This window comes from Tympanuchus pallidicinctus, unplaced genomic scaffold (genome assembly GCF_026119805.1).
Source record: "Tympanuchus pallidicinctus isolate F22 unplaced genomic scaffold, pur_lepc_1.0 scaffold22, whole genome shotgun sequence".
In the NCBI taxonomy this organism is placed as follows: domain Eukaryota; kingdom Metazoa; phylum Chordata; class Aves; order Galliformes; family Phasianidae; genus Tympanuchus; species Tympanuchus pallidicinctus.
The window spans coordinates 1,679,273-1,705,005 of record NW_026294739.1 but is presented as its reverse complement, the minus strand read 5'-3'; the positions used below and the strand labels follow the sequence as shown (position 1 = coordinate 1,705,005).

At 48.1% G+C, this 25,733-nt stretch overlaps 1 protein-coding gene across 1 annotated transcript in view; it reads right to left on the bottom strand.

Annotated features, from left to right (window-relative positions):
- HS6ST1 (heparan sulfate 6-O-sulfotransferase 1) overlaps positions 1-22,397 on the bottom strand; it is a 168,644-nt gene extending 146,247 nt beyond the window's left edge. The window contains exon 1 of the mRNA XM_052685579.1: positions 21,801-22,397. Coding sequence (XP_052541539.1) covers positions 21,801-22,318 — 518 coding nt within the window. The 5' untranslated portion in view covers positions 22,319-22,397. The remainder of the gene's footprint in view (positions 1-21,800) is intronic.
- Positions 22,398-25,733: the final 3,336 nt, after the last annotated feature.

Below are 25,733 nucleotides of genomic sequence, written 5' to 3'. Positions count from 1 at the left end.
AAATTTGTTCACATCCCACCACGCAACACAACAAATTAGCTGCTGTGGAAATACAAAATTAAAGCCAGATGTCGTGAGCAAGGCCAGCACCTGGATGGAATGCATTTCTCCTTTTTTTTTGGTATAGGCAGCAGCATGACTCTTCCTCTGCAAAAGCCAGCCCATGCTCAGCCATCTGCTCCCTGCTGGCTTCCGCAGAGCTGCGGGGAATTCTGGTCAAAGGGGACAGTTGAGCTGTGCTGCTTGCAACTTTAACCTCTCTGTAAGCCAAGTCTCAGTGGACTCCTGGCTTGTATACAAGGTGGTTTGCAATTGGTCTGCAATGCCTTTTGCAACCCGTGCCTGCAAGATCCTTCTCGTCTCCTGTCCACTGCCAGTGCTGATAACAAGCAAAAAACACTCATGGGAGCAAGTTAAAGCTATACTGGGTTACAGCAGTTGCAGAATCCAAGTCAAAAGGCACTTCTTGCCCCTATGGTCATGTGCACAAGCTTTCTTTGAACTTTTACTGGCCTACCTACCAACTTGTTCCTCAAAACTGAAGTATTTTGCAAGAAAGTCTATGAAGTTAGAAGTTATTTGGCAATTTGTTTGTTTTATTTCATAAAGACAGGCACATCCTAATCCATTTCACTGCAACACCCTGAAGCAAATCAAAACATAGCCAGTACTCCACTTTTCTGTGGACAGTGAATACTGCAGTTCCCTCAGAAGCTGCTCCGAGTTTTTATTACTGGTAGGAAAGCACTTATTGTACAGAAAACGTTAAGCCATACGGTACTTAGATCGGTGCTTTCCACCTCCCATGAACTTTTAAAACTATGTGCTTATCATAGATTAACCACACTTCCTGAGAGGCTGCATGTAAGCTTGCTCCTGTGCTGGCTCCTATTTGTTCTGATCCTCTCAGTAGCTCCAGGAGTTCACATGTGTTCCTGCACCCTTGGAAGTGCCATCTTCCCAGGCAGGCAGCTCACGGATGCAGCTCCTCCAAAGCAATGTGTGTTCTCCAGGAGGCAGCTTGTGGGTGCAGGGGAGAGGGTTAACTACTTTCAATGGCAACATCTGTTATAAAAATTCCCAAGGTTATTATAAAGAAACTTCTGAGTACCACGTGTACTCATTTTGGATAGTCAGGAAGAAATTATCATGGGCAGAAAATTAATATAAATCTGGTTGAGTCTTAGTAAACTTCTGTAATGCTGAATAAAACAGTTAAAAATGCATACGTTCTTGTTCAGACGTCTACCAGCTCCTGCCTCTGAAACAGTTTAATATCTGCTGAGGGTAACAAGAAAAACAACACCCTGATCTGCTCCAAAGGTAACGTCTCCTACTTTATGATGCTGGCCCCCAGCATCAAATATGTATGTGGTGGGATCAGCAGAGGTTGAGCCTTCCCACCAGCATCCCATTACATGTTGTTGCTGTATGACAGATGGCAGCAGAGGGGCAGTCTGACAAATGGCAGCTGATGTGGAAGTGCGGATAGAGAAAAGGGGTGGGACTGAATTCCTCCATGGGGAAAAAATGGCACCCACTGCCAACCACCAACACTTGCTGAACACTGATGGAGACCAACCAGTGGACAGTGAGGGGTGGGGGTGAGCTCCAGCTGTGGTGATAGTGACAGTGATTACCTCCAGTGGTACAATTTGTACGAGCGCAGCATGCAGCTCTTGCTCATCAGTGCCAAGAACGCACAGCTAATGGTGGTGACTGTGTTGAAAAATAGTGTTTTGTAGCTGAGAATTTGCTCTGTCAAAAAGTCGTGCTGTGCTCTTTGCATCTGTTGTAGTTTCCATGGAAATGAATAGGAGGCATTACTTTCAGAGAGACCTATGTCGTTTGGCTCAAACATTAAGTCACCTCCTCTTCCCTAATCTCCGGAACCACAGCAGCCCTCCTTTTTCTCTGAGCAGTGGCTAATCATTATTAGCAACCTTGCAATGATCGTCATCCCCTCTACATCAAAGGTGTTACTCATCCCAAATTGCCGAGCAAACCGAAGAAAATGTTCTGCCTGACTCACGAGTTGGCTCACAGCCCTACTGCTGGGGCCTGGCTGCCCTTCCCAGAGCAGCATATTTACGGGTTTTATGCTTTTATGATAGATGACACCCAATTCAATCATCTTCAGCACTGCACTGAAGAACTGATCAAGGGACACATCCAAGCAGCCAAAAGCACACTACAATACCAGAAGGTCGGGGTGGCTTCGTGAGACAGAAATCCCAGGAAAATGAGATCCACAGAGGCATTTTCTCTGTAAGAAGCCTCAGACGTTTTTACTGTCCTCCATCAACCTATGATCCTACCCAGTTACATTTCTCATTTTTCTAACCCGATGTGACAAAGACAGTACAAAAAACTTGCCTTTTCTTTCACGTTTTTTCTTCAATACTGACAAGAGCCCTTTATTATCACGGTGGCCAATGATGCACCTCCCCCAGTGACCATCGTTTCTCTCCCATCCAACCAGATTCTCACCGGGTGGCACATCGAGTGGTAGAAAAACACCATGCCACATAAGAGCTGGGTAAGTCCCAGCACCAGTCGTCTCTTGCCATCACAAAACTCCTCTTTATTTTCAGTGCTGAAGCCCTCCTGCAGAATATCTGTTGTTGCAAAAGTAGCTGTAAACGTGCTGTGGTGAGACCTCATCTAACATCACAACCAAAAAGCAGCCCTTTGCCAGCAGGGCTTCTGCCACCCAACACCAACACCCCTGATGACTGCAGCAACACTGCCTCTGCTGAGCTATCTTTTGTGTTCATCTGTCACTAAGTCACACCATCATTTCATTGCAGAAAGAGAAGATAAAGGTGCTTTTTCAGCTGACACTGGATTATTTCAATTATGTATTTTTTGTTTTGCCGTTTAATTTTGGACTTTCTTTTTCATTAAAAAAGGTCCATCGAATCCATTTTTCTCCAATTTGGAGACCAGGAAATCATGTGGGACAGTGTCAAATGTTTTGCACAAATCCAGGTAGGTGACATCAGTTGTTCTTCCTTTATCCACTGATGCTGTAACTCCATCACAAAGGCCATCAAGTTTGTCATGTATACTTGATGAAGAACGTTAATTATATAGCATGCAACAGCATGGCAATGACCTGTGCTAGAATTCCTTTTAGACAGACACACAAAGCAACAATCACACAGTTTTCTGTGCAAACGACTGCTTTGAAAGGAAGCTGATACAACAGCCCAAGTGAGAGAAAAAGCCAACATCACATTTCCTCCTTCTCTACACATGACTTCAGTGCAGAAAAGGATTCCATCATCAAAATAACGTACCTTGGCTGCTTTCTGCTTGTGAAACAGGCTCTGGTGAGTGAAACAGATCTCTCCATTGTCTCAGGGTTTACAACAATTTAGTGGGGTTTCTTAAATAAGTAAATGTAGCTCAAATGCAAACTGAAATATTTCTTGTGATTCATGATTAGCGTATTTTTCCAAACAGCAAATACTCCAAAAAACTACAGAAATAGAAAGGATGCTTAGGAGAATGTTAACCTATCGCTTCTGAATACAAACTTGAACAAATAGTACACTAAGAACTAGTCCTTGTTAGACCTCTTTCCAAGAAATTGTCTCCATTGCAAAGTGATATCCTCAGCTTTACCATTTATTATTTCCTACACTCCATTTGCTTAACTTTCTAAGAAACTAAGACAAAGCATACATTTTCATTACTGCATGCAAAGCTTGAAAAGATGAATGAGGCCCAGACTCAGTGCCTCCAAGAGCGAAGTCTGCTGGTACCTCTGTCACTACTGTTCTCTGCAATTTGTTGTACGATGCAACACAAAGATTATTTTGACCTCATTTTAAAAAGATGATCTATAAATCATCATGAAGTCTCCAAGACATCTGAGATAAGCAGCATCCCTTTTGTCATCTTCAGGAACAAAACATACTAGGTCTGCCTACCACACAGGCATACCAAGGCTTCCAGGAGCCCTGTTTTGCCACTTCTGAGAGCAGACAACAGAGCTGTGTCGTGTGCAGCTACAGACTGGGGCACAGCATACAGCCTTAGTACTCAGTGAGAACCATTCCTGACTCTGAGTTTCAAAATGAAGGAGGAAATAAAGAAGTACTTTCATTTTTTGCCCACTATCATCTCTTTTTTAAATAGATGGAGGAGCAAAGCACAGCAATTGCAGCAAACTGCCCAAGGTGAAGGCACTCTTTAAAATGGAGCCCAGCAGGTTGCCCTGACAGAGCCTGGGAAATACCTGTCTGCAGAGACACAGCCAGACAGGTGCCCATGTGACAACACCCAGAGGAGAAGGTTTCATCCCACCTTATGGATGGAGCTGAGCACTCCCAAGTGAACCCAGCACAGTGCTCGTGGTCTGGGTGAGGCCCTGGATGCTTTCTTAGAGGCAACGGCAATGGTCCTCCTGCCTCTGTTCTCTCCAGGAGGGAAACTGTCGATGTTTTCGCTCATTTCATAGTCTGCACATATTCACTCATTTGGTTATCAAAATATTAGCCGAGGGTGATATGGTAATGTTGTTCCACTGACAACAAATGACTAGACTGCATTTACAACAAGACATGGCTGCAGGCAACGTGCTGCTGCTTCTGTCAGGAACACTTCTCCTCCTGCTCCCTCCCTGCTTGTTTCAGGACTGTCAGTCTTCTGCAAGTGAGGAGTGAACAACCATAAAACAACCGTGATGACTGGGAAAGCTGCTCGCGTATTCCATTTAAGCACAACTTTATACATGTTATATATATGCATGGCATATAATGTGCCTACTTTTCTTTTTATGACTTAGAAATAAAAATAAATGTAGTGGATTTTTACTGTGTACTTGCGCTGATCACTGAATGCCGTAAAATACTGAGTTGGGCACAGCTTTGGAACATCAGTAACTCGGCAGGTGCCAGCTGTGCAGCCACACGGTGCCAGGCAGCCTGTTCCTCACTGCCTTCCTTGTGACTTGGGCACAGAAGGTTGGATCCAGAGCTGAGTTTCATGACACGTACACTGGGACAAATGGAATTCAGTGATTCAGTGACATTAAACTCCTTTTGCATCAACTCCTATACCTTCTTTCTTTACAGCAAGGTGATTTGATTGACTTCAGTCCATGAGTTGGACACACGTCCAACTTTGGGCTAGTTAAATGTGAACTCGAATTAAACCATGTAAATACCACATTCCAAGGAAAATCAATCCACACCAACATACTGCACCATGTCTCATTAAAACACTTCCGAGAGAAGCAGCTCTGCAATTATCAATTTACCAGTGCTGCTTGAGCAGACTTGCTCAAAATAAAAGGCATTGCTGGTTATTTCCGAAACAAAACCAAAGGACAGGTACTGAAATATAGAGAAAATGGCAGCGGTAACATTATCCCTCCTAGTGCTGGAGTTCCTGCCCTGGGCTGACAACATGAAATATGTCTGGGCCTCCTGGGAGGTTGCAGGATGGGGCAGAAAGGGGCAACCTGCAGCCCTGCACATGGTACAGTTCTTAGTGCTGCAAGACTTCTGAGGGGATCTTCTCTGATGGTGCTGTGCACTGAGCATCCATCAGACAGATGCTGCGCACAGAAGAACAGGGCATAAAGAGATTTTCTCTCTCCTCGAAACAGGAAGACAGACAAAACCAGGGAAACCACAAGCCAGCTTCCTACCCCTGAGTGTTGCAAGCGGTTTGAGAACCAGCAAACAACTTCCCGATTCCTCCTTCCCAGTTCCAAACTGAAAACATTTCAGCAAAGGGAGAAGTGGGCATGTCTGCTGAGAGGGAGGAAGCAGTGACAGCAGCACTTTGTGGGTTCTCATGCCCTACTGTCATTTTATTTCAGACTGTGCCATTGCACTGTTTTCCAAAAAGACCGAGCCGTCCAACACGCTGCCATACAGACATGGAGAAGGCCTGGTCTGTCCCTCCTGGACTTGGATAAGAACAGCAGGGAGTCATTCAAGGTTTTGGGTTGTGGACTGGTAATGCCAGCTTTGCCCCTTTGTGCAGCACTTTACAATCAAATATAAATTTCCTTTAAAATCCAACCTCAAACTCCACTCTCTACATCTAGAATTCTAGAGTCTCTACAATCTGTTAATTTTCTTTCTGGGGAAAGGTGGAGCCAGAAAGTGAGAGGAAATACTAATCCCTGCTTCCCTTTACATGTCTCCAGTTTCCAACAGATGGCTCTTTCCTTTATGCACTAGTGTCTCTGCAGATTCCCAGCCACACAGCAGCATGGGACACAGCGAAGAAAAAAGATAATAGGGCAGCTCCCTTCTAAATCCCTTAAATCTGTACTGCAGACAATGGACACCACAAAGCAAGGGGGAGAAGGAGGAGGGGGTGTTAAGCAACACACTTAGATTATGTCACCTAAGAAACATTCCTCTACTGCATTGTTTCCACCACTGGTCCTTGATGTGATTCTGGCCCACGCTGGTCAATGTCCTCCCAAACAAATTTTGGGCATAGCTCAGGAATTACTGAGGGTCCAGGAGCACTGCCAACAGTCTGCACACAGTCATTCAGTTCTGAAGGGTGGCAAGAGTTTTACTTAACAGACTTGTGTTGTTTCATGCCAATTTGCTGAGGAATTATCTGGGATCTTGTAATGCACTGTTAGATACTCAGCCTGAATGGTTTCAACGTAGTCTCCTAATTCAGATCATGACTGGTTTAGGTCAGCTCTGAGTACTTTAAGTCTAACTGGAAAGGCTGCAGATGGACCAGGCTGCTCTGTAGTGAGGTCCTGCAGGACATCTGCAGAGCAACTCCTTTCCAAGGCTGGAGTTACAACTGGTAGTGAGATAAACATTTGAAAGCAGGAGCGTAACTCCTGAAAAATGAAATCACGGAATACAGATAGGGAGAGAAAAAAACACCTTTAGCAGAAGACAGGGAACAAAAGCTCTAAATTCTCAACAGGCACGTCACCTACAGAAAAGATAGTCAAACATATTCAAAGCATCTGAACACCTCCAAAAGAATTACATATCTGATTTCTGCTTAGCACGGTAGGTTTATTTGTAGTGTTTATAAGTAAGGTTCAAATGGTGTGTAAACCAATTCCCATACCTGCATTTTTTTTAAGAGCTTAGCAACAACAGAAATAAATGTTTCTAACTAAGGCATAGCCAGTAACAGACTGAAATGTATAAGGTTCATGTCAATTTACCTGGAGGTGTTTCTGAAGCAGTTTGAGTCCTTGGGTCGTGATAGAACGCCTGACATCAGGATGCAGTTCAGCAGGAGAACGTGAATGCTGTCACTAACACCACTGGAATGCCCTCTGTACATAGTTTGAGCTGCCCATAGGCAGGACCATGCAGAAAAGCTTCACAACAGTTTCATCCATTACATGAATACCCACACAGTTAAAGGACTCATACCATGGACACTACAAATAAAGTTCCAAATACTTAGTTTTAATCCAGCCTAACTATACTTCACAGAACGCACAAATCCCTGTGGAAAAGGCAGCATGCTGCATGCCAGAATAGACTGTGCTGGAATTAAAAACGCTGCTCTATTTTGTTTCCACCTCTGTGCTCCCATTCAGGGCACACTGACTGCTCTCCTGAAGTGTCAGTGTGAGAAGCAAGAGGCAACAACTGGCAAAACATACAGAGAGGCTGTCACTGTTTGATGGAAGCATAACCACCTCTCCAGAGCTCCTTGCCAGTATAAGTAATCTGGGCCTTTACAGAGTCTTTGGATGAGGTTTCTAATAATGCATTTCCTGCCAAAATTTAGTAATACAAGTCAACGTTCTGCAGCGATTCAAACATGTTTTGTGGATTGGCATAAAACTTTTTTTTTTTTAGTAATGCTGCTGCTTAAGTCAAGTGTTTGGCACTGGAGTGCCATACATGTCATTCCTTTACCTGCTGAAGGAGATGAAAATGAAAGCAAAGAATGAACCACACTCTTTCACCTTGCCCCTTCAAATTCCACAATTGAAGGGGAAAAAAACAAGAATCTCTCTTACTACTGAGAATATCGTTATATCTTCTTTACAGAAACAACAAAACCCCAAAAAACACCCAACCAAACAAAACCAAACAAAAAATCCACAGAGAAAACCAGCTTCCAACAGTCCTGAGAGATGCTTTGTTGCTTCTTGCCAAGGACTGAGGACCGGCTGCACCGGGAAATACGTGTGTGAGCAGCAGAATATGGTCACGCTGAACTTTATGCCTATATCCCACAGACTGACAGGGCTACAGAGCTCAGAAGCTGGGCAGCAAACTGCACATCTATGGCAATTCTTATAAGGATCATCCAGTGACAGAAAGCTTTCTCCTCAAAGGCACCACTCCAGAAGTTGCTTTTTTAGAACCTTTGGCATGTGCACCGTGTCTGTCCAGCCTTCCCACAACCTGAGCCTCCCACAACCTGAGCCTCCCACATCTCCGTTCACGGAAACAGAAAGCTGGATGTGTACCAGCCAAACTCAGGAAACAACCTGTGCGAGACAGCAACGTAACAAACTTAATGGGATAAGAGCACAGCCTCACAGAGGATGTGCAGAACTCAGCCAGGAAAAGCCTGAAGGCAAATGGAGGTTCTTGGCCAATGAGCCCAGACGCCTCGCAGTGTCCTCCTGCCGCCTCTGCCTTCTTCCAGGACGCGGTCTGAGGCAGCACGTAATGCTGGACAGCCTTACCACACGCAGACAGACAAAGATTAATTACACCAGAGCCCGTCTGGCAGCCACTGAGACCAACTGCTGAGTGCTGTGAGAGCCTGAGCCCCTTTTCTGTCAGAGGAGCCCTTTCTGCCCACTGCAGACAGGACCAGCGCAGCCCAGCGGTGACGCCGGAGCTCAGACAGCTGGCAGGTTGGCCCAGCCCGGGCTCCCACACTGCTGAGGGGCCCCCAGAGCATCTCTCCTGGGACCACCAGCTGCAAGTGTTATCCACGCTTGGATTTCAGTGCTGAACTGGTGAAACTAAACCCAGACTTCCCTCCTAAGTGGCTGTGAATCCTACAACAGGTTCATTTAGTTCTGCGGCTTGAGCCAAATCAGACAGTTCCACATTTCTCAAGGTTGCCATGTGCCCACATTAGCAGCACTCACACGGTTCCCACCACTGGCAAATAGCACTGCTGGAACCCAAAGAAACAGCAAGAACTTGTGGCAGAGATGCTCACCAACCTCCCCTGGGCTCCAGACAACTTGCTGCTCCCCTCCACCCCAACACAGTGCGTCTTACATAGTATTATTTCAAGGAATGCTATCGCATGAATTTACAGCATGCCACTTGTGTAAAAATAATAATAATACTGAAAAAAAAAAGGTTATGTTTCTGTCCCGCAGTCGGAATGAGGCCTGCCAGCAGAGTTGGGCATCGCCAGCATCTTGCAGCCCTGCCTCACACCGCAGTGCTCCTGCAGTCACACCTCTACAGCTCCTCCAGCAGACGCCTTCCTGCGAAACAAGAGGGACTAACTGGATATAAACAGCAGCCCGGACTTCACTCTCCAACTACAGGAATTCTGAGAACCTGAAATTCACGTTTAAAGTCCAGATCTACTTTTAATTCTGGTGTTAACACAGTGCCTGTCTGTATCTTCCTGCAATCAGAAAGCTGCTCCTGCCTGCCTGCCAGGCGAGCTGACAGTTCAGTCTTCATTAAAACTTCCTCAGAGCTTTCAGCTGCTTTGCAATATTGCCATTAAAAGGAAAGGAAAAATAAGAGATCAGTACAGTGCCAAGCTACGGAAGCAACTTCAGGTGTGATTACATCCAGAAGTCCCATTTCAACTCCTGTTGAATCTCCTTCCTGCGCTCCTACTCTGCGCTGTTGCAGCAGTACCTCTAAAGTAAGCTGATGTTAGGCATTCCTGGATACTTCAATATTACCACATTGGAGTGAGACAGCTAACAGAAGCCAGGATTGCATTTTCAGCACTGCTCTAGACACAACCCAACTAATGTGACACACTCAGTACCTGCATCCCGTTCTACCACCACTGCTTTATTTACAGAGGAGCACTGTGGCATGACAGGAGAGGATCACTATTCAATCAGAAATCATCAGAGAGAGCTTTACAACACCATGAACAACTCAGACATTTGCATAGCTCAGTTCATCTAATTCAATCTTAGGTGCTCAACTAAGACTGCAAAAGAATGAGGGATCTATTTAGTGCCATACTGAGAGCTGCATTTGTAGAGAGGACATCTGTCACCTAAGAACCACACTGAAATTTACCAAACAGATGGATCCCAGCTTTTAGCACTTTAAGCATGTCCTGCATTGATCTGGTGACCCAGGGGCAAGAAGATCCCATATCTCCTTATATGACCTCAAGGCACCGGCCACATCTCTAACCAAGTGCAGCACTTACAAATACCGTACCATTTCTCTTCCCTTTCCTGCAATATCATCAGCTGTGTGCTGAAGAGAATGAATGAATTTCTCAAAACTTGCCTGCAGTTTTCCCATACAAGCTCAGAGGTGTGATTTAAAAGCGTGGCTTGGAAGCCTGTATGCTTTTATAGAGTTTAAAGGGAGCTTAAACAACAAGGCCTTTGTTTCAACTTGCATCATCCACCAGGGTGGAAAAAAAAAGATTATGTGACAGGTAGTGAAGTTCTAGCTTTAGCCATTAGTCACGTTTAAATGGGTTATAAATAGAGAGGGGGGAGAAAGGCCAATAACCAGAATGAATTGGTGTAACAAGCTCCTTCTCTGAGCTCCTTTACCACTATAAACACTTGTTTAATTGTCTTCTGGAGCACGAAGCCTGTATTCTTAATTGCAAAAATCCACCAAGGTTCAGAGCTGCTACTCACACCCAGTAACTGGATTTGTTTAAAGGGAGGACTGTTTGTCCTTTATCCTGTGGGAAGTTGTTAACGCCCAGTCATTTCCCCCTCGTATTCTCTCCTCACTGACCCCAGAGAGACCACTCCATGTTAAAGAGAGGGCTTTTTTCCTCTTGGAGACAGCAGTATTGGAGCAGAATACACAGCATCATTCAATCATTCAATACACATTCAATCCTAAAATACTTCATATCCATCACCTTTGAAATTCACTAGCTCTAGATTTTTTTGTGCAGATTATTTAATATTATTTTCAGAATAAACCAAGACAGCAACCTGTTTAGGCTTACTTAACCTATCTATTTTAACTTAGTTTGGTTTTAACTTCCATAAACATCCCCACATATTTCCGTGAAAAGAAGGAGTAAAGAGGCATTTCAGTTCTTGGGCATGTAAGCCTAATGACCTCCACAAGAGAAAGCTGTTTTCCAGCCCCTTTTGCACTAGGCAAAGTCTTTAACTCTCTCTTACCTGCAACAGTAGAGTTGACAGATAGATAGAATGGTTCTTTTGTTCTCATAAGCAGTTACTTCCCGATTTGGGATTGACCAGGCTTCAACCCAGAAAACAAGAGTTTTCATGACAATCCCCATTTACTTCACAAGTCAGGAAATACCCCAGTTAGGAAAGGGAGGGATCCATCCTGTCTGAAGGAGGGCAGGCCCAGCACCCCACGCATCCTGAACATCCAAGAAGTCCATCCCCCAATTCCTGCAGTATTTCTAGCTGTGCTGTGCTGAGGGCCAGCACTTCATCTCACCACCCGCATCCACCAGGCCTGCAGGGGAAGCACTGATCATCCAGCAGGTTTTATAAACTGCAGCTGCACCCTTTCCGTCACGATTTATATTGTCATTTTCGTCCAGCTGCACCTCGAGTATCAATTCCTCCTCCGTCAACAGAGAGCACAAAAAAGAAAAAGCTCTCATCAAGAGGGCTTTTCAAGAGAAAGCCTCGGGGGGAGGTTATTTCCAAATAGAAGTAGTCAGGCAGTGGACAATTTGCAGCAAGATTTACTTCTCTGCTTGTTCCAGGATATTTACAAAACCGATTCAGAAGATCTTTACTTATCTGACCGAAGGACAGGAAGCTTTCCTGTATACCATGTTGCCCAGCACAAGCTCACTTCTGACAGATCACAAGTTCATCCTGCCCAACCCTGCCTAACCCACCAGTGTAAGCATGTGGCTGAGTTCTCAGCACACATCGCACCCCTAGATTTGATGTTACAGCATTAGGGTGAGCTGTTTAACCTTTGCCTCTTTCCTGCATTAGTAAAAGGAACACATAGAAGCCTGGCTCAGTATGGCATAGGGATGAGCAGCTGTACTGCAGAGGAATTAGAAGATACAGACTATCCATGCGCATACACTTCCCATCCCTATATTCTTCAAGAGCAACAGCCCTTACACGCCTTTGCTAGGTAACAGCTTCTTCATCTGTGGCTTCAAGCCTGTGAAACTAATGGGATACAAGAATTTCTGCACTTTTCCTCAGGCAACTTATTACTAAGGCAATACATCCACTAGAAAATACAATAAAATCGTACTGCTGTTGAAATCCTTCAGGTCAGTTGGCAAGCAGCCCTCTCACTGAATGCGAAAAGCAGGCCCCAAATTCTCTGCTGCCCTTTTGCCATGACGGCTGGGCTGTTCACAAACACGATACCAACACCATGGAGGCAAGAAGCTTCCATTTTCATGTGCCAAAGGCATTTGCTGCTGGTGCAGCTTCCTTTGCATGCTGCTGTCAGCCACAAAGGAGACTCTTGCAGGCTTCCACAACAAGACTCTGCCCGTGGTACCCTGAGTGAGCAGCTCTTGGATGCAGGCTTCAGCTGCTGGGCAGGAGCAAAGCCTGCGCTGCACAGCTCCAGCACACAGCGTCCCACTGCACTCATGTATCACCTTACAGCTCAGTAACGTGAATGCTAGCTGAGCAAATTGTGTGCATAACCCAGCCTCAGCACTGTCAAACAAACCTACAAACGTGTCTGAGCAAGCCAGGACAGACAGCATGTGAGAAAGGATTTCTGCTAGGTGTCCTGCAGTACCTAGTAACGGGCAGAGATCCTTTCTGTTTAACACAGCTCACACGCCCCTGGCTGGTCCTTCTGCTGGGATGGAGATGGGAGGGACAGCTTCCTACCAGCTTCCAGTGGGTGAAACTCTACTTGAGTGAACAGCACAGCTTTCACCATCCCATCCCAAAGGGTCAGACAAAGCAAGTGTGCTTGTCCTGCTGACAGCTGCTGTTCTGAGTGCTGAGGAAACACTTCAGGCAGTGGCAGCAGTATTTCTTTAGGGGAACTGCTGCCATGGCAGGTTAGCACCTATGTAAGAAGTTACGAGCTTAGTCCAGAAAGGACTTCAGGGATGTTCTGAGCAAAGAAAGCCGAAGGCTGACACATATCGACCCAATGGCTGTGCCAGCCATGCAGAGTCAGCCCCTTCCAGAGCAATCAGGATGCTCTGGGACTGACGAAACCAACCCCAACCAGTACGGATACGATTCTTTCTCCTTATGCTCCACTACGTCTGGTATCAGTCATCTACCCATTTTACTCATTGACCATCTCACTAGCTTACCATGCAGGAACCTGTTTCTCAGATTGGGAAGACTGAAAGGACCATACCAGACTTCTGTGCCGTGGCCGCTGCAAGCTGATCCCTTCCTCAGTGGTATTCCTGATTTCTGAAACTCCCTCGAGCTTCAATTAGCTGCAGAGGAAAGACAATTCCCTCCTCAGCGCACTGCTGCATCACAGAAGCTGCTCTCAGCAGCACATCACTGCACGCTCTGGGCAGCCTGGTCTGGTGGTTGGCAACCCTGCACACAGCAGGGGAGGTGAAACTCCATGATCACTGTTGTCCTTTTCAACCTAGCCCATGCTATGATTCTATGATTCTGTGCAGAGCTTTCAGACCACCTGTAGGCAAACCCAGGACTTTTTCACCACTTGCCTGCTTGAAGCCTGACTGCCTTCTGAATATTCCATGTTGAAAACTGGTAGCTGGCTAACACACAGCAGCTGCTAAAAACAGCCATTTGAGGATTCTAAATATCTGCAACACATGCATTTGCTAGATATGCCTGGCTCCATAAACAGGTGTCAGCTTCATCCAATTTAGTAAAAGTCATGAAAACAACCCTTTCTGAGTACTGCTAAGAGGCTCATCCTAAGACGGTAATACCTCACTCAAAAGATTTGAGTGTATTGACTGTATTAAATTTGACTGTTGAGATTAACAGTTGTTTCTAATGTTGGCAGAGTTCTGTTTTGCAAGCCTTAAAAAGGCAGCTTTTTGAGAAGAACAAGAGAAAATATAAACATAAAAGTCCCAAGGCATGAGAAGCATTTGGAAATAGATGAATTCTCTCTTTCTGGGAGAAGAGTGGCTCACAGTGTTGGAGTATGACCACTCTCTCCATCACAGGGTGTGAATTAAATACAGAAACACATGCATCCGAATGGTAAACGTGAACTACATTCACATCACAATTAACAAGAGGAGGAAGAAGGTGCTCACAGAGCGGTGGGCTGAATTTACGTGATATGGAGACTGAGCATATCAGAAGGTGGGACTGAATGTACATTAGAATTAAAGATGTGATGGAAGCAGAGACTGCTGGCTGACACAGAGTGCAAGCCCCATCTCTAGAAACTTGTGAGAGACAAGCGTTAGATAGAAGGAGACCTCTAAATGAGATCAAACCTGCTGGTGGCAATGGTAGGAGTCCTGAAACATGCAACACACTGCGGTTGTTAAAAACACAGGACCTAACCAGACTGAAGGTGAAGCTAATGCTGAATTCTTCATCCAGAAGGTCTAAGGCTCTATGGGAGACAGGCTACATGCACATTAGGAAGATGATTCTTATTTCTAAATCCTTACGGAGACTGGTGAAAAAAGAAAAGACAACGTCCAGGCAAAGGCTTGAGATTATTTACCTTGTATGCATTGCATATAACATCATCAACCACAACAGTAGGATCAGAGATAGGAACTCCACTCAGACACTTAGAACTGGAAGAAAGGCCAGTTTTGTCCCTGTGGAAAATATGCCAAGGCATTCCCTGATCTGCTAAGGGCTTCTGAGCACACGCACTGGCTCTCTTGTGCAGTACACAATGGATGAGGTATCTCTCTTAATGTGGACTTTCACCAAGCACGTGGTTCATCAGCCAGGAAAAGACTGTCCAGCTTCCTCCCTGCAGAACTACACGCGTCACATCTGCCTCTCCCCTTTCAAAGACCTAAAAAGAGGTACAGGCAAAAGAGAAAAAGGAGAAAACAGCAGAAGGTAATCTTGTCTTGATTGATTTAAGGCATGTTAACAGAAGGGATGGTTGACTGATTATGATTACACTCTGCAATTCCTGTGCTCCTCGTTCTTTCCCCATCTCCAATTGGAAAGCAAAAGCTGCCAGGAAGCTGATGAGTCAGCATGCTGCTGCTGTTTGTCTTAGCTATGAGGCATTGATTTTTTCCCAACACTTTGATATAGGGTCACAGGTAGCCTAAGTAAAATCTTTTACTGAGAGCAAGCGGGTCAGGCAGTAAACGCTGTTAGTTTAAACAAAAAAAGTCAATTCCATTTTCACAGTACTTGTTTGGACATTTTATTTTTCTAAGAGACCTGAGAGCAGAAAGAAAAATACAAGGATTTTTTTCTCTCAGATGTTGAAGATAAAAGTAAGCAGGAATCACACGTGTTCTTCACAAATCCTCTTTCCAAACTCTGAGTACCTCCCTGTGATCAGGTATCTCATGCACGTGCAAGTCTAATTAACACAAGAACTAAAGCTAAAATTTGGAGTAACTCCAATACGTGGAAGGAGTTTTTACAAGGTGCTACTTCAACACTTCAGCACTTCTCCAGAAACCAGGCTCCTTTCATCAGACCCAACATCAGACAATGAAAAGTCATTTGGAAACTTTAAGCAAGGCTGTTTGGCTAGAAAGCCTTACATTCCTTAGTAACATCAACCAAAGGGAAAATCAGGTAAATCTGAACAACAAAAACACAGAGGTGGATCAGGAAGCTTAGAGAGCTCCCCCCATTCTATGGAAGAGCTCTGAAAAAGGAAAAACAACGCTTCCATCTGCAGTGAGGTATAGCCACAAATACAACATCACACCATACAAAGTTAATTGCAATCACTGTTTTCTTGTTTAAAAAGGCAGGAGACTGTGAAATTTTTCCTCTATAAAAGCACAGGTGAGCTGCTACGTAGAATTCACCATCACCAGAGGGGAAGGGAGGGAAGCAGTGAGCAAGGTAGCTGTAGTGTGTTGAGAAACCAGCTGGCTCTGAAGGCATTGGGCATGGAAGGTCCATACATTATAGTGCAAGTCTGAAACTGGGCAAAGTCAGCTTTAAGGCAGCCCATTTAAGAGCTGCTTTGGGTTGTGAATGAACATAGCAGCAGGTGCTATTTACTACACAGCTCACAGTCGTGCAGCAGCTGTCCACAGAGGTATATGGGTGAAAGCACTACGTAATTAGCACTGCTAAGAAACTCAGGACAACAGAAATTTTTCCAGCCTTTTCTGGCTGCATCATCAACACAGAGATACCCCAGAAGGTTTCCTATCACTGGCTCTACGTGGCAGGTAGTAGGGATGAAGCAGCATTCAGCCCAGCACATCACATATCTGAGGGGAAGCACAGCAGTGAGAAGGTGTGTACATCATCGAACACAAGCATTAACAACAAAGTCGTATCAAGGATGTGCTTTTCATTTGACAACCTCTCTCAGCACAGACCTCTCCTGAAAACATCCCCCACTCCAGGATCCACACGCTGCTGAGAGGCTCCTCCTTGGGCAGCAGCACACCAGACAAACTGAAGTATCCTCTTCAGGTCTGAAACTTGACATGCTACACTGCAGGTGTTAAAGGCTCTTTGTGTCCTCATGGTAAGCATCTCCAAAGGACTCTTTCAAGACTGGTTCTCAGATTGGATTTTCAGCGGAGTACTCTGCTATGGAAATAGTGGGAAGGTAAACAGAAATACACCAAATGGCACTTACAGAGACTGCATCGCCTTGAATCGATGCTAGTGATTAAATTTTCCTCATCAATCCCTGCTTTAATTCCATCTGAAAAAGTATAAAATTTTGTTGTTGGCTTTAAGGCCAACCACTATTTCAAAAACAGGATAAGCTGTCCTGGACTCCTTCAGCTCCGTGCTCCTCCTGCACTCCATGCACACTATCCCTGCCTTTCTTTAGGAAGACATCAACTTTTGATAGTGAAGTATCATTTCCTTCCAGCATATCAAACAAGACTGTACCAGCAGCTATCACAGTTGTGATTATCAGGAATTAAAGACCATGTTGTATCTTTTCTTGGTAAATACGACTTCAACTTCTCTGTTCTAACACTTCCTAGAAATACAAGCATAAACAAAGATAAGCTGTGCTGCTTTGCTTTTTCTAACAGAAGCAGAAGCCCAAGTGTTCACTGACAAAATGTTATTCCAAGCATTACTATTACGAATTTGCAGAGCCCAGGTGAACCCTCTGCTGGCTCTGCCCGTCACTGCGGGCACTGCCCTGTGGGTGAGGGACACAAGTCCTACAGAGCGCTGGCAGGAGCAGGAAGCATGGGCACTGCTTACAGATACGATTCAGGGCACAGCACCGATTGCATCTCTGAAACAAACTTGCCAAAAAGTCAACCCTGGGCCTTCAAATCCTATGTTTCTACCCGGAGAACAGCTCCCTGGTCACTGCTCCAGCTCCAGCAGCAGGCAGACTGAAGGTTCTGCTGGGTGCTGACCATGGGGAGCCCAGCCTTGCTGCGGAGTGAAGAAGGTGCCCGAGGGAAGGTCGGTCTCCCCTCCCTCCTAGGAGGAACAGATGGCCGGAGGAAGGCAGCACAGTGGTAATCTCCGAGCTAAAACATAATCTCTTTGAGTAGTGTTTTCTTAAGAGGCAAGATGACCTCCACCAGTTCACATCCTAATATCCAACTGAAGGCCTTTGCCAGCATCCTGCCAGGAAGCCAGACATACCGAGACGTGCCCTACCCAGTCACACCAGTAAGCCTGCGGCTGTTCTATCAATGCCATCACTTGCAGAGCACATTATTTTCTACTTAAATGCCCCTACAGTTTTAATTAACTCCAATTTTCTTAAAGCACAGGTATTTGTTCCCAAATGCAGAGATCCCAAGGCAGCATGCCCAAAGTCGCACCAGTCTGGAAGAGACACACAAGAACCAGAAGTGCTGAAGGAGTGGCAAAGAGTGGGACGGACATCCACTTGGCACCAGGACCATCAGCACAGCTTTGAAAGCCAGCTCCACTCCCACCACCATCCTTCACAGTTTTGTAAACTGTAATTTTCAATCAACTGAACTCCAGAAAGTTAGGTGAAGGAATGTGGTGGAGTGTATCAGCTGTGTGCTGGCAGCAGACCGTTCATCTAAGGCAGTGCAGGTACATAAACCAGCACTGCACGCAGCATCCAGCTGGGCCACCACATTTCAAGTCAGTTCTTTTAAAGTAATTGGTTTTTGTACTGTTTGAAAAAAACAAAAAGTGATTATCAAAATATTACCAGAACAGCATGCATTTTCACTGGTTAAATGGGAAAGTATAAAAGCAAAAAGGCAAAACCTCACATCTGGTTTAAAAGTTTCTGCAAACTTCTGAGGCAGAAAAACAAAATGACTATGTTACGACACAACATTTATGTAAAAAGCAATGAAATACAGCCAAACGCATACAGTTATGCAAAATCAAGATAATGAAGGTCTACACTCAAGCAGGGATGTACCTAAGGTCACATCCTCTTGCTTTGCCAACAGAAGAAAAAAAAGTAATTAAGCCCAACACAATATATTAGCCAAGTCTTAGGCTCGGGTGAATAAAATACCTCAAGTGTAGGGCAGCTGCTTGCAGAGCCCCAAAGTTTAGCGACTTTAGTTACAACATCTGCATAAAGACCTGTGCAGAACTGATGGGCTGCTTTCTGGGCAGCACAACTGGATGCAAGAGACAGGGGGCTGCGTGTCAGACCTGGGGCTGCGCAGCAACCCCACGTGCTGGGGCCATAAGGGAGGAGCCAGACCATGGAAAACAGGTTTATATTAACACTTTCAACCAATCTGTAAGAGAAAGTAATGGGCCAAATCAGTGCATAAAGGCATCCCTTGCTCTCTGCAGGTGGGTGCCCACCAGCCCAGCACACAGCTCCACAAAGGATAAGCCTGTAGAAGTGCTAAGGTTACAGAAGCGATTTGGTAGAGCCCTCCATTCGCAAACAGTTGGTCTCCTGACAACATGTCTCCGCAGCTCCTAAACACACATATAATAAAAACCTCATCAAGAACAGATCCCAGCAAGGGGACAATCTGTGGTTGGAAGCTGTGAAAGTTCGCACTTCGCCACGCCAACAAACTGCTGAGCCCCATTAAACATTTCTCAAAAAAAAAAAAACAACAAAAAAACACACAAAACGACAAACCAAAACAGAAGCTGTAAATAGCTTCACCTAAGTGAGATGCCAAAGCTTGGGCCCATCAACTTTGATAACCTAATAAGGGAGCACCCAGCTCTGAGGGTGCAGGCAGGAGGGCACCAACCTGTGTCCCCCAGTGCCCAAATGGTGCTGGCAGTGGAGCCTGGCTTTGTGTCACAGTCAGCAGAGGAGATGGGATCTCACACAGCAGCGTTAGGGTGCCTGTGTTGAGGCAAATTCAAGGGAGCAGCTCACAGAAAGTGCTTAGCTTCTGCTTTCTTAAAAATATCAACCCGATGACTCAAAGCGCGCATCCCAGCGTTATCTGCTTTTTTAAGAAGTCTTTCCCAGCAGTTATTCGGGCCCGGCAGCACAAGGAATGAACAAGCCTCCATTCCCAAAGCCTGGAATTTGCCCTTTACTAACACTGTGGCCAGCAGAACTGATGGACGCGACCAGCCTGGAGCTCTGAGCCTCGAGCCCCAAACAAACCCACAGCACAAAGCACAACATTTGCTTCAAGAAGTGCCTGTCTAGGAGTCCTCTGAATACAAAACAGGAAAAGACACAGGGGGGTGGAGAAGGGGGGGGGGGGGGAAAGGCACAGTAATTTTTTTTTTTTTTTTTTAAGAAGCGTGCTGGCCCATTACAGCTGAAACACCCATCTTTGGCTGTTTATCAACGCAAAAGAAAGAAAAAGGGGAAAAAAAATGCCCTCTTTGGAAATCCAAGGCTCCCAGTCATTAAGTCTAACACGGAGCAGCTGAACAATAAAAAGAGCAATTGCATTGTAAATTTATGTACCGTGCACGGGTTATGGAATGTAGTGCAATAGGGCACTGTGCAGTGATAAAACCGCATTCCTTGCAAAGTTAACAGCTCTAAGCTCATGATTTGTACATGTGGGCAATACCGAATGACCTTCATGCTTTCCAGCACTCACAGGAAGGGAGATTTATCTGCGGGCACAAGTCAGTAGGTTTGCTCTGTGGGACAAACAGAGGCGTTGAGGAACAAAGCTTTAAACTTAGCAGTAAGGAGCAAATGCAGAGATTGGTACACTGGGTTTAAAAGTGAGTTTGAAGCCCACACTCCAATAAATCAAGTGGCTAATAGTGGTATGTGAGTGAGCTCTGCCTAAAGGAGTGTTTGCTGCCTTTTTTTTTGATTTGGCAAAAAGATTTGCACAGTTCAGTCCCCTCTCTAACGTGCCTCCTGTAAACCAGTCCTGATTCCCCACACAAGATACAGCGTTCACGATGAAGAAATAAAGTTGTATTGATCTTAATGTAAGAGACATAACGCAAGACCAAATGTTTTCTGGGCAAGAAGACCCATCAGCCGCATTACGTGAAACAAGCACAGCCTGCCGTAATCCCGGTTCTAGAGACAGAACAGCTTTTTGCACAGGGTGACCGCTGAGCCGGGTGCAGTGCTGTCCTGGAGCACCGCTATGGAAGCAGGCAGCAGCTGCCTGCTGCACCAACAGCCCTGTCTTTAACCCACCACGGTGATGTGAGCGTGCACACCGGGGCTCTCACACTGCTGGGCACGGAGCTCTGGTTTAGATTAAAGGGAAGAGGGGACACGGGCAGAAAGGAACAGGGCAGTAATAGTCACCCAGCGCTCCAAAGCCAAGCAGCCCACAGCACGTCATTTACAGGCACCGTGATAAGACGAGATGCTGCTGGGGCTCAGCACGCCGTGTGCTGCACCAAGGGGCTGCCGGCCGCTTCCCAGCCCGCAGGCGCGGGGACCCACAGCCGCAGCATCTGGCACACGACCGCTCAGGATGCACGGAGGCTCTGAGGGATGTGCTGACACCCGCACAGGTCTTTCTGTACGGCTAATGGTTTGCTAACCAAGTGCCAAGGTTCACCAGACGGCACTTTCTCGCTTCTTTTTTGAAACGAGCTTTGAACATTGCGCATTTTTCATCGGATCTCGGCGGAGCACAGCCCGGTGGGTCGGGCTGCTTCACCCCGAGCTGTCGGTATCACACGGGAGCGGCTCAGAGGCTCAGTCCCACCCGGCTGCACCGGGGCGTGCAGCGGCAAGCTCGCGGCTGCGGGGCGAGGATAACGCTCCGAGCGGCTTTAGGGAACGCGGGGAGAAAGCGGCAGCGATGCTACAGCACATTCTTAAAGGTCACTTTTCAGTAAAGGGATTATGTATGGCATTAACAATGCACGTAGGCACGGAGCACACGGCACGGGAAAACGTTCGCGTAGGAAACTTCAATGCAAAGAGGAGACGGAGCCGCAAAGCATCGATAGGTTGCGGAGGAACGGAGCTCCGTTCAAAAACCCCAAAACTCGTGCCACGGAGGCGCGCCGAGTTAGGCGACCACCACCTCCGGGGGTTCTGATAGGAACCACCGCCTTTAGGGGAGCTCCCAGCGCAGAGCCCGGGGCGGGGTGCGGAGCGGGCAGGGTTTGCCGTGCGGGGGATCGCGAGGCGCAGCGCCCGGAGCCGCACCGCGGCGCGCCGTACCTGGGCGTCCGGTTGGGCGCGCTCTCGCGGCGGCCCAGCACGCCGGGCACGCAGTTGGTGAGCTCGGTCCAGTCGGCGTGCAGCCCGCAGCTCCAGCCGGTGGAGAAGCGGGAGAAGAGCCAGGTCTCGCGGCGGTTGGGCCGGTAGCAGGTGCACTTCTTCTGGCCGGGCCGGCAGTCGCAGGGCACCTCCAGGCGCACGTTCTGCACCAGGTGGCGGCCGAAGGTGGTGCCGCCCGTCTTCTGGATGTGCAGGAACACGATCACGTCCTCGCCCTTCATGTCGAAGGCGAGCTCCCGCTCCAGCTCGCGCACCGGGAAGTAGTACTTCTTCACGTAGTGCGGGTCCGGCGTGGGGAACAGGTCCGGCTCCTCGGCGTAGGGGCGGCCGCTGGGCGCGCCCAGGCTCAGCCCCGGCCCCACGTACTGGTACAGGATGAGCATGAAGCACACGGACGCGGCCACGATCAGCAGGAACTTGCTGGTCCTCTCAACCATGGTCCTCCCCGCGCGCTTCATGTGTCACCATCTCCCGGGGCCGCCGGCGCTAGGCGGGCGGCGGGGCCGGGGGCGGGCGGCGGAGCCGGGCAACGCTGCCTGCCTGCCTGCCTGCCTGCCTGCCCGCCCGCCCGCTGCCAGCCGCCTCCCTCCGCCGCTGTGGGGCCGCCGCTCCCCGCCTCGCTCCGCGCGCAGCCCGCCCCGCAGCACCGCGCCGCGGGCACCGGGCCGGGCCGGGCAGGACAGCCGGCAGCCAGCCGCTGCGCAGGGCCGCGCCGCGCGCCCAACTTGGGCGAGGGGGCGGGACGGGGCGGAGAGCGGCCGCGGCGCCGGCTCCTCCCGCCCGCCCCCCGCCTCAGGAAGCCGCCCCCGTCCCGCCGCCGCCGCCGCCGCCGCCGCCGCCGCCTCCTCCTCCGCCGCGCCCCGGCACGGCGGCACCCGTCCCCGCCGCCGGCTGCGCGCGGCCCGGCCCGGCCGGCGATGAGCGCTTCCTGCCCGGCATGCACAGCGCCGAAACCCGCCCGGCGCGGAGCGGGGCCGAGGGTCTGCGAACGGCGCGGCGCTCCGCCCGCCGCCCCTCCCGGCTCCGGCTCCCGCACGGAGGTTCCCAGGGCGCGCCGCCCTAACGTGAATCCGCGGGCTGCTCCCTCTGAAACGGCGGCTCCGCTGACGGCGTGTGCGTGGCGGCGAGGTACGGCCGCACGCGGAGCGCTGCCCGCGGCCCCTCCGCGCCTGCGGCTGCGGGCTCGCGGCGGGGTGCGACCCACGGCCACGCACCGTCGGCCTCGGTTCGAGAGCGGTGGCCTCGTGCCGAGGCGCTGCACGGCGCTAGCCCTGCCTGATGCTTCCTCCCGTCCGACAGCGGCTGCGGCGCGGGGCTGCCCCGAGCCAGGTGCCGGCAGCGCGGCCCCTCACGGCTGAGACGGGCTGCCGGCACGGGCAGGGCGGCGAGGCCTCGCAGAGGTCACCGTGAGCGCACCCAGATGCTGAACGTCCCCCAGAAGTTCCCACCCGAGGCCGTGTTTTGTACCGAGCTCAGGGCAACGTGTGCAGATGGTGGTTCGGCGCTGGGGCGATGCATGAGGGAGGAGGAGGAAACGGGATGGTGGCCGAGCAGCCTGCAGGGCTGGGGATGGCTGCGCTGCATGGCGTGTCGGGCAGCTCTTCCCTAGCGAGTAATGAGAAAATGTTTGCAGTGCCCAAAAGCGCTGTATGCTGCATTCATACTGCTTATTTCTTTTGATATTTTCCTCTTAAAAGTCTGCTTCTGATTTTCCTCTTTTCATGTTGGCTCGTAACTCCAGAAACAATGATGTCATTCTTGCACACGACGCTCGGCAGCATCCAGAAGCATGGCATAAACTTAATTTAAAGGCCCGAGATTTATATTATGATTTGAGAGATAGAGACACACACATGAGGTTTATATACATGGTTGGGCTGCACACTGCGGCATGAAAAGCAGAGCACTGCAACGTGTTTGCCCATGGCTGTAGCATACATACCTAGAAATGATGGAACTCGGAAAAAATCACCTATTGATTTCAATTATATGAGTTGCTTATTGTTAATGAATTGTTTTAACTCTAAGCTATAAACTATTTAAGTTTTTTTTTCTTAGTTGCGTGGATGGAGATATTCTAGTGGGTTTGGTAACCGGCTGGTATTGGTGGTAAGTGCAGTGCCTGTTAGTTTGTGGGAGAACACACTCATATACATTCTGTGAAAGACAAATAGACCATGGAGAAGCACACGGGGAGACAGCCAAAAATCTACTGTTTCCTTTATGGCAGCACCTTCCTCCTATGAGTGGGAAGGGCTCACGTCCTTCCTGCACTGCTCACTGAGGCACAAGATGTCCTGCCTACAAGATGCTGCAAATCCACTGCTCTGGGAGTGACACTGAAATGCTGTGGAGTCCCCCCTGCTCACTCTGTGTACTGCTCTGAAATGCCATATTTCCAAGCTGCTTACAGGCATGACTCACCTAAGATGATCACTGAAGCAAATACTTAATTCAATCCCTGCTTTTACTCAGGCGAAGTCCCACTGAAGACAATAACAGTAGTTCTGTGCTGCACAGGGAGTTAAACACCGAGCACTGCAGCAGCCTTCGTTTAGAGCAGCGTGTTTCTTAGAGCTGGGAAGGTCAGAGTGCAAGTAAAATAGTGAGATCTACTCTTTCCTTGGCCCTTCTGCTGGAAATCACTGTGCAAAAAGGTGAGAACTGCAGAAAACTTCAATTTGTGACTGTCCCCTTTGCTGCTTGTCCCTGCGTTCACCCAGACCACGTGCCCAGCTATCACCCCTCTCCACGCACTGTATCTTCCTCCTGCAGGCCAGACCCCAGCGGACATCTCCAGGTCTCCCCTGGGATTCATCACAGCATTGTCAGAGCAGCCCCAGGAACAGAGCTCTGCTTCCCATGGGGTCGGCAGTGACAATCTGCAGTCACTGAGACATCCCAAACCTCAGTGTTTATGGAGAATGAAAGCATTGTACAGTTTGTATTTTCATCTGTAGCCAGTGGACTGGAAAGACACATTTCAGCTTTCCTCTCTCTGCATTCTTCTAGGCAGATGTGAACAGGAGCTTGCCCTTAGCCCACTGAAAGAGTTCTTTGACCCCTTGTCTGCTGTACTGAACCTGCATGAACCCTGGCATAACTGACTGAAGGTCACCGTCCACTCCTATCTGCATCGATGCAGACTGGGGCTTTGGAGTGGTTGGAGAAGTAAACCTATCTTAGGTGCTAGAGGAGATTAAATCCCAGCATGGACTCCTGATGTTTTATTTTGATTTTCAGTACAGTTTCCTTTATTCTGTGCTTGATGCCAGACCGAAGACTGATTTTAGTGATGTTTCCAATTGCTTGTTTATACTAATGTCATACTGAGATATCCAGTGACTAACCACTGTGGATCTTTGCCAGACAGCAGAATCTCTCCTAGTGGAAGCAGGAACAGGCATTCTGGGAGGAATATAGGGATGCTGCTGGGCTGTGTAGGGATGGGATCAGAAAGGCCAATGCCCAGCTGGAACTGGACTTAAGCAAAGAAGAACAAGAAAGGCTTCTATGGGTACATCAGCCAGAAGAGGAAAGTCCAGGAGGGCGTACTTTCTGCAGAGCACAGTGTAACCAGGCTGGTAACAATGGACAAGAAGGAGGTTGAGGATCAACAACTTCTTTGCTTCAGTCTTCACTGATCACTGCTTTATACACAGCCCTGAGCAAAATGGTTCAGAAGGTGAGAACTGGGGGAGCAGTGCCCCTTCCACTGCAAGCAAAGGTCAGGTTCTCCGACACCTGAGGAATCTGTAAGTCTATGGTCCCGATGAGATGCATCCCAGAGTCCTGATGGAATTGGCTCAGTGATATCTGAAGAGTAATGCGGGCAGGTGAAGTTCCTGATGGCTGGAAAAAGGGCAATGTCAC